The 9217-nt window shown below is 42.7% G+C and overlaps 1 protein-coding gene across 1 annotated transcript; it reads right to left on the bottom strand.

The window, feature by feature from the left end:
- Positions 1-2504: 2504 nt before the first annotated feature.
- Positions 2505-9214, bottom strand: MRPL41 (mitochondrial ribosomal protein L41). Its single transcript, XM_029614474.1, has 2 exons — positions 9076-9214; positions 2505-3114 (listed from the first exon to the last, which is right to left on the bottom strand). Exon 2 carries the CDS (start codon positions 3103-3105, stop codon positions 2695-2697), a length of 411 nt encoding a protein of 136 aa, XP_029470334.1. The 5' UTR covers positions 3106-3114; positions 9076-9214; the 3' UTR covers positions 2505-2694.
- Between the last annotated feature and the right edge of the window lie 3 nt (positions 9215-9217).

The raw sequence follows: 9217 nt of genomic DNA, 5'->3' as shown, positions 1-9217 counted from the left end.
TTTGCTTTACCATCACTGCTCTTGCGCCTGAGAGAGAGTGACAGGGGTGGTATGTTAGCAATACTGCAACCTCCCTACTCTGTTTTGGACTATGACAGACAAAGACCAATAGGTCCATCTTGTCTGTCCAACTTCTAATACAATGCCAGACTCCAGCTGTTTTTGGCTTTCTTCTTACTTTATCACCAGGGATCCTATGTACTTATCCTATGCCTTTTAAAATTCCTTTACTGTGTATGTTTCCACCATTTCTGGTCTGAGTCCATGCCCTGCATCCAGGGCTGGTGCAAGGGTATTAGGCGTCCTAGGTGAACCTTCTGTCTTGCACCCGCTCAGACCTCATTCACTCAGACAAGCTCCCTCTCTTACATACACTTAGGTTCCTTGTCTCATTCACACCCGCACCCTTACACAGGTTCTCTCACTAACACCATTGCTCTTTCATATACACCCCCACGCACATGTGCTGCTCGTGGCCCACAGAGACTCTGCATTTCTCGGTCGTTAGCAGGATGGGTGCTGCTTGCGACCTGCTGCGTCTCTGCCACTTGGGGCCCGACCAGTCTCTACTCCTCTCACAGCCCCACATGACTGCTGTTTGCTGCCCCCTAATGGCTGGTGTCCTAGTTCACCTATTAGGATATCATAGCCCTGCCTGCATCCACCACTCATGAAAAATTGTCTGGTGCTGCTCCAGTCTCTAATCCCTGCCCCTGGAGTCTCATACTATGTCCTCTTGTTCTATAGCTATCTTTCTTCTGAAAAAGATGTGCTGCTTGTGTATGTCAAATGTTAATGTGTCAACTTATACCATTGAAGTATTCGAATGTTTTGAGAGATTCAATATCTCTCTCATCTCCTTTCCTCTAGAGTATACATATTTAAGTTTTAAGTCTCATCTCATATAGTTTTTCGTGCTGACTCAACACCATTTTGGTTGACTTCCTCTATACTACCCGCAGTCCGACTATATCCTTTTGGAAAAAGGGCCTCTGTAATTTGCCACAGTACGCTAGGGCCTGTCATCTAAATGCATTCAGAACTTTACTCACCTTCCATAGCTTTTATCCTATTGTATTGTATCACAAAGATACTGAATACGTAGTGGTTAAAGTAGTTAAAAAGGCAACAGTCACTTAGAGGAAGCATTTGGGTTTAAACGTTTAATGCAGCATGAGCCACAGTTTTGTGTTTGGATCTTGGACTGGGCATGTTGAAGCAATGACCTTTAGATTGCTCAGTCAAATTCTAGGGTGATGAAAACAGATACAGAATTCTTTCAAGCTTGGTTTTTTGGCCACCTAGCAATGAAGACTGGCAGCCAGAATCTAAAAAAAAGAAAAAAAAAGTACAAAATCTCGTTTTAGCCTTCAGACAGGCTAATCCACAGCAGTAGATTATGCAGCTCTACCAGCATATGGAGACTAAGCAAAGCTGATGTCATGGTATACATACCCCGGACTGACAGCCCACTACCATTCTCCATTTCCAGCAGATGGTGGACATGCATCTCTGTATTGGGGATTACTTAAAAAAAAAAAAAAAAATTGTAGAAGGAGAAAATAAGGAAAGTTAATTTTCCCCGCTCTCCTTTGGTGATACCTTATAGTCCCTCCCTCGGTTGAGTTTTCCTGATGTGATATCTGCAAATGAGTGCCTTGGTTTAGAAGCTCGTTTTTCTGCCCTGGATTTGTCTGTGGAGAGACAAACAGCTGAAAGGCTAGCGGGTGCAGGATGCTGAATGCAGCGGTGAAGGCCTTTGTTCTCTCCCCCCACCGCCGAGGAAAGATTCTGCATGTCCACCATATGCTGGAGACTGAGAATATTGGCAGGCTGATGTTGCTGCAGGAGTATATATACTGTGATGTCAGCTTTGCTCTGTCTCCATCTGCTGGTAGAGGTGCATAACCCACTGGGGTAGATTAACCTGCCCTTACTAAAGAAAAGGACATCATCAGGTATGTAGTAATTTCTCCTTCATTCACATTCTTTTCTTGACTACAATGACAAGAGCCTGGAATTTATAATCTAAATTTTTATATTTTTTCAAAAATTATAATGCCTTAATGCCAGTATTTTTTTTAATACATATGTAGCTGACACCACTACCTAGGTTCCCCTCTCTCTGCATTTTTAACCTCCTTCCTGTCTACCATTATGGTAGCCGCAATGGTCCTCATCCAGAGGTCAAAGGCTGCATCTCCCTCCAGAGTCATATATGCATGCATCCTGAGTCAGTAGGTTTTACTGTTGAGCAGTGAACATGGCTGGGACTTCTTTTCTTCTGGCACCTGTTAATGCTGCTTGTGCAGCTTCCTCAGCCCCAGCTCACTAACAGAATAGAAGCTGGACTTGGGAGCCAGACCCAGGTTTATCACATGACAGCATGCAGCACTACCACTAAGCCACTTCCAACCACTGTCTGTTGTATCAAACATTACTTACAAATCTTCAGCATTTATCCTAGAGGATAAAAAAAAAAAAAAATACTAAACCAGGACTTCTCAATTCAAAATTAATTTATTTTCTGCCAAAGTGCAGGTTAGATTTTTAACCTAAGAACACTGTTGGCTTATGTAGCTCTAACATCCATGTTTGATTCAATTCAAATCTTAGTGAACAGAACGTAATATATTTAGGAAAGACAGTTTAGAAAAAGTTACTGATGGAAAGTCCAAGGTGCTACCCTCTCTCTCAGCGTGCATAGTTCTTAGGATACAGCTTGAAAAGCTTGCCTTCCTGTGTTGATTCAAATCCATATTTCTCTAAGTTGTCAGGACTGAAAGAGCCCTCTTTGATGTCTTTCTCCATCTGTGGTGCAATGAGCTCGTCGAAAAGTTTTTTGGCAGTGGGAGTTTCCTCTGTTCCTTCTGGGGCTTTGTAGGAGACATACGGCTTCAAACGGAATCCAGTCAAGTCTGGTACCACAAACTCTGGGATCATCTCCTTCACACTGACAAATTTGGCACTTGGCGTGTGAAAGCCAGTCCGCTTGGGCCCTTTCCATTTGGGGGCAGCCCTGGGGCCGCGCCGTTTGGTGGTGTGCACTGCTGTCCTGTCTGCACCCCGTATTAAGCCTCGTACAATCTTGGTAAGCAATCCCATGGCAATTCTCTGAAAAAAAAAAGATAAGGGAACGTTCAAAACAGGTACAATTACTACACATTCTGGGGGGACATTCCACCACAAGCAATTTTTGTAAATTTTATATTTTTTAAATATTTAGAAAATGTACTTGTAAAATGTCAGACTGATTCTAGCCTGTAATTATCTCGAGTATTGTTTTGTTTACAACATGTGCAAGATTAGAGCAGAATCCTTGCAACCATCCAAATTTCAGCTTTAGCAAGTAGAGATTGTGATATTTAAACAAGCCATCTAAAGGCAAAAGTAGCAAGGGATTTCTTTAATGCCTTGTCTGAGGAAAAGGCTTGTTTGGAAAGGAGACACTTGAGAGAAGACATGTAGAAAGTTTACATAATCATGAGTGATGAGGCATGGGTAAATAAAAAGATGGTTATTTACCCTTTCAAATACTAAAACAAGGAGATACTCAATCAGCAAATTTAAAACAACTTGTAGGAAGTATTTCACTAAATACTAAGTAAACTATCAAAGCTGTTGCCAGACAATGGGGACAACATACAGGCCAATACAGTACAGTGCGCTCTGGTGGAGTGCACTGCTAGCCCGCGATTGGCCGCGTGTTTGATGCGCTATTTTTACCCCTTATACAGTATGGGTAATAGCGCGTCAAAAGCACGGCCACCCTCCCCCCCCCCCCCGAAACTAATAGCACCCGCAAAATGCAAATGCCTGTTAATAGGCCCATTAGTTATTCCCACGCCATACAGAAAGTAAGCCGCACATTTTACTTTCAGAAATTAACACCTGCCCAAAGGCAGGCGTTAATTTCTGCCAGCACCGGGAAAGTGTACAGAAAAGCAGAAAAAAATGCTTTTCTGTACACCCTCCGACTTAATATCATAGCAATATTAAGTCGGAGGCCCAAAATTAAAAAAAAATAAAAAAAATCGGTCCGCGGCCCGGAAGATGGATGCTCAATTTAGCCGGTATCCGTTTTCTGAACCTGTGGCTGTCAGCGGGTTTGAGAACAGACACCGGTAAAATTGAGCGTCTGCTGCTAACCCGCTGACAGCCACCGCTTCTGTCAAAAAGGAGGTGCTAGGGACATGTTAGTGTCCCTAGCGCCTCCTTTTACCGTGGGCCCTCATTTAAATACTTGATCGCGCGTCCAGAAGAGTGGCCTGGGTGCACGTTGAGAGAGCGGGTGCTCGCCTCGGAGTGCCAGATCTCCCGTATCGGCCTGATAGCACAGCAGGGTTTAAAAAGGATTTGGCAAGGTCATGGACAAAAAAATTCATAAACAGGTATTAGCCAAGTAGACTTGGAAAATCCATTGCCTTGCACTGGGAGTGAGCAACAGTTCTACTTTTTGGGATCTACCAGGTCCTTGTGACTAATCTAGCCACTGTCGGATAAAAGGATGCTGGGCTCAATGTACCCTGGTCAGACCAAGCATACACCAAGGCTCTAACCTCTTCCAATTTATATCTAAAAAAATGAAAAAGCCAGTGCACAGCTAAAGGAAACAATGAAAAGCAATGATCAATATTTAAGGAATTTTTCTTTTATACATATCCTGATTCTGTGCCCAACACCTAAAACCATATCAATTACGGTACTTCTTGCAGCAGTTGATCATGGAACCAAGAGGGTAAATTATATTAGAGCTACTTCTTGGTAAAAGGCAGGACCTGCTGCAAGAGAAAGATTGTGGCTCTGCTTGGCAACAGTAACAATCACTGGAAAGCGAGTACTAAGGAAAACTACAGCAGTAGCATTTAACTAAGATAAAACGAGGAAGTTTGTTAGATAAAAACTGAGAGTGATCTACAGTGTTTAAAATGTATTCCATGCATTAAAAAAATTCAAAGGAAAACCAAAACAACTCTGTGGTTTAATAGCGAGAGGTGAAAGAGGCAATTAAAGCCAGAAGGGCATCTTTAAAAAAAAATGAAAGCAGACCCAAAATGAGGAAAATAGGGAAGAGCTCAAGCAAGTTAGATGTAAAAAAAAAAAAAAAAAAAAAAAAAAAAAAAAAAAGGTAATTAAGCAGGTTAAGAGAATTTGAAAAGAAGCTTGCCAGAGAAAAAAAAAAAAAAAGTACTTTAGTACAGTTGAAGCAACAAGCCTGTGAGGTAGGCAGCTGGGTCACTGCATGACCAAAGGTAAAATGGGTGGGCAAGGAAATAGCAGAAAAACTAGATTAATTCTTTGCCTCTGTCTTTACTAAGGAGAACGTCCAAGTCATACCCACACCAGAAATATTTTTTGATTGTGATGATTCTGAGCAACTGGAGGACATAACTCGTATTGACAGACTAAAGACATCACTGAGGCCAGATGCTAGTCACCCTATTTCTGAAGGAGCTCAATGAAACTGCAGACCTATTTCTGGTGATTTGTAACTTATTTAAAACAGCCAAGGTACCAGAAGACTGGAGGGTCACCAATGTGATGTCAGTTTTTAAAAACAGCTCTGAGGTGACTTGGGAAACTACAGACCGGTGAGCCTGATGTCAGTGACAGGCAAAATGGCCAAAGCTATTCTTAAAAACAAAATTATCACATCAATTGATATGGTTTAAGGAGGGAGAGTCAACATGGGTTTTGCCAAGGGAAGGCTTGTCTTACCAATTTACTAGACTTTTTGTGAGGGTGTAGATAAACAGATAAAAAGGTGAGCCAGATGATATAATGTGTTTGGAGTTTCAAAAGGCAGTTGACAAAGTCCTTCATGAGCAACTACTAAAGAAATTGGTAGGTAATGGGATCGGAGGCAGTGTTCTGTTGTGGATTGGTTTCTGGATAAAAAGACAGTAACCAATGGTCAGTTTTCCGTGTGGAGAAAGGAAGTTAGTGGAGTGCCCCAGCGGTCTGTATTGGGACCTGGGCTGTTTAGCATATTCATAAACAATCTGGAAAAAGGAATGAGTGAGGTAACACAAAATTGTTTTGAATTGTTAAAATAGCAGCACAGTGGGGGATTCCCAGCTGCGAAAGAGGTCTGTGGCTTGCCTGTGACCGGTGAGAGAGAGTGGTGGGACTGGAGAGCAGCACCACTGTCAGAGTGGTGCTGATGTCCCCTATAAGACCTGAGCGCCAGTGGTGCCAGGAAGGGGGTTCCCAGCTGCGTAGAAGGTCCATGGCTTGCCTGTGACTGGTGAGAGTGTGCAGTGGGCTGGGAGAGCAGCACCGCTGTCAGAGTGGTGCTGATGTCCCCTATAAGACCTGAGCGCCAGTGGCATGCCGGAGCCAATTGCCAAAGGGGTGCAACCCTTCTCGGTTTTCTCTTTCGAAAAGAAAGGGGAAGATTTGTTTTCCCTCTATGACCTTGACTCCGGTGAGTGGTCCAATGGACTCCCTTTTGGAGAAGAGCGGTTGTGGTCCCGTGTCCCAAGAGTGGTAGCAGAGAGGAGGCTGGAAACTACAGGATGGTTAGTCTCACCTACAGGTGGGAAAATTAATGGAGACTGCTAAAGGAAAGGACAGTGCTCCATCGACAACTGCTGTGTTTCTGGACCTGAGGCAGCATGCGTTCGTCAGCAGAAGGTGCTGTCAGACAAATTGATTTTTTTTTTTTGATTGTGTGACTAAAGAAATGAATAAAGGAAAAGTGCTCAGTATGATTACATGGCTTTCAGCAAAGCTTTTGATATGGGTCCTGCATAGGAGGTTCATGAATAAAATGAGAAACTTGGGAGTGGACGCCAAGGTGGTGGAATGGATTACAAAGTAGTTCACTGGTAGGAGCCAGCATGTAATAGTAAACGGAACCTACACTGAAGAGAGAACAGAGTTAAGTGGAGTGCCATAGGGATTGGTTTTGGGAGCAGTTCTGTTCAATATCTTTGTGAGTAACAATATGGAAGGGATGTCAGGTAAAGTTTATTTGCGAATGATGCTAAGATCTAACACAGAGTGACATGCCTGAAGGAGTAAAGAGAATGAAAAGTGATTTAAGAAAACAAAGCATGGTCCAAGATTTGGCAGTGGGGATTCAATGCCAGAAAGTGCAGAGTCATGCACCTGGGGTGCAGAAATCCAAAAGCACTGTATATGATGGTGGGTGAAAGATTAATATATACAGATGGGGAGAGGGACCTTAGTGTAATAGTGGTTGGTGATGGGAAGGATTGTAATAAAGTGATACCTAAAACCAGAAAAATGCTGGGTTGCGTAGAGAGGAATAACCACTAATAAAAAGGAGGAGATAATGTCCTTAGTGTGGCCGCCCCTGGAGCCCATATCCTAAAAAAGGACAGAGACAGGAGTGAGGTGTCCCGAGAACAGCGACCAAATTGGTGTGGGGGTCTGTAGTGGAAGACTTATGAGGAGAGGCTGAAGGATCTGAATATGTACACCCTGGAAGAGAAGATATGATACAGACCTTCAGTTTTAATGATGCATGAACTTTAAAATTTTTCTAGTAGTAAGGAAACAGTAAGCCTAGGGGTCAAGAAATGAAACTCCAGGGGAAGATTGAGACCCAACACAGGAAATATATCTTTGTGGAGAGTATGGTGGATGCCTGGAATGTCTTTCCAGAAGAGGTGGTAAAATGAAAACCGTAAACAAAGTCAAAAGGGCATAGGCTAAACAGTGTGGGATTCCTAAAGTTTAGAGGTTGGAAATGAATAGGTAAAGAGAATGGTCACAAAAATGATAAAGAAGATAGAAAAGCTCCCTTATGCACAAAGGCTAAACAGCTTAGGGCTCTTTAGCTTGGAAAAGAGACAAGTGAGAGAGGATGTGATTGAAATGGTTAAAATCATGACAGGTAAAGTAGGAACTTATTTATTCTGTCAAACTAGGCAACAAGTCATGAAACTAACAACTGCCAGATTTAAAACAAATCATAGGAAGTATTTTTTCATTCAGCACCCAGTCAAGCTATAGAATCTGTTGCTGGAGGATGTGGTCAAGGCAACACCCATAGTTGGGGGTCAAAAGAGGATTGGAGAAGTTCCTGAAGGAAAAGTCCAAATAAACAATTATTAGCCAGATAGACTTAGGAAGCCACTGCTGTTCTCTAAGAGTGAGGGACAAAAAAACAGATCACCCATTGGGGATCTAATTATCACTTGTGACTCCAACTGGCCACTATTGGAGACAGAATACTGGGCTCAATGGAACTTGGTCTGACCCAACATGGCACTTTTATGAACTTATACTAATCCAAAAAAATGGTTTTATAAATGTGCTGCAAAATGTTTGTTTTTCAAAGAAATTAATTAAGGCTTCATAAAAAATGTATAATGCTTATAATCACTTACAGATGTGTTAAATTAGCACAAGTATTACAAGAGTGAGGCATAGCACCAATCATCAAAGCTTTATGCTAGCTATAGCTAAATACGACTATAGGAATAACATAGTAACATACAGAGCAATGATAGCAGAAGACCAAATAGTCCATCCAAGCTTCATAAGGTAGTAACTACCACTCCATGCAGGTTACCCCTAAGCCTTATATTAAAAGGTAATAATAAAGACCAAATAATTGTTCAGCTCAATCATAAATGCAGGGGAGAAGTAGGAGAGGAAGGGTAGGCCTCAGAACGAAAAGCCTTCTTATGTAAGACTATCGTAAAATATGATCTGGGAAACTAACAGCTCAGTGCCGCCATGAAAGCCCCCCCCCCCCCCCCCCGCAATACTACTGCTCTGATTTTGACTGAGCTTTGTAAAGACCAAAGGTTCCTTTCTGAAGAACAAATTGGTGACCTCAAGTCATTTTCTGATCGCGGTAGGCTGAAAAAAATCATGGCTTTAGGTAATAGAAACTATTAGTCTTGTCCATAACTTGCATATTACCAGAAGCACAGATATTTTTTTTTTTGAGAGCATGATCTGAAAATGCAAAAATAATGTACGAGCTTTGCAGAGCTGCTGCCCTTACTGGGTTTGTTCTGCGGCGAGGCAGCATATGGCTCGACTATCGGAGCGAGAGAGGCTGAGCCCCGAAGAGCGACGCGATAAAGAACTTACACTTCAAACAGCTCCTGGCGAGCTTCCCTTCCCGAGATGGACTGGTAGCTCTCACAACCAGCGGCTCGCTCGTTACCGACCCTTTCCTATAGGAAAAAAGAAATGCGTCCCCGACAGCACCACCCACGACGCAACAACCCGT

This window comes from Rhinatrema bivittatum, chromosome 8 (assembly GCF_901001135.1).
Source record: "Rhinatrema bivittatum chromosome 8, aRhiBiv1.1, whole genome shotgun sequence".
NCBI classification, from domain to species: Eukaryota; Metazoa; Chordata; class Amphibia; order Gymnophiona; family Rhinatrematidae; genus Rhinatrema; species Rhinatrema bivittatum.
The sequence above is the reverse complement of the archived record's forward strand: the minus strand, read 5'-3'. Positions and strand labels throughout refer to the sequence as shown.

Coding starts and splice junctions, on each gene's coding strand:
- MRPL41 (XM_029614474.1), bottom strand. CDS start 3,105: ATGGGATTGCTTACCAAGATTGTACGAGGCTTAATACGGGGTGCAGAC.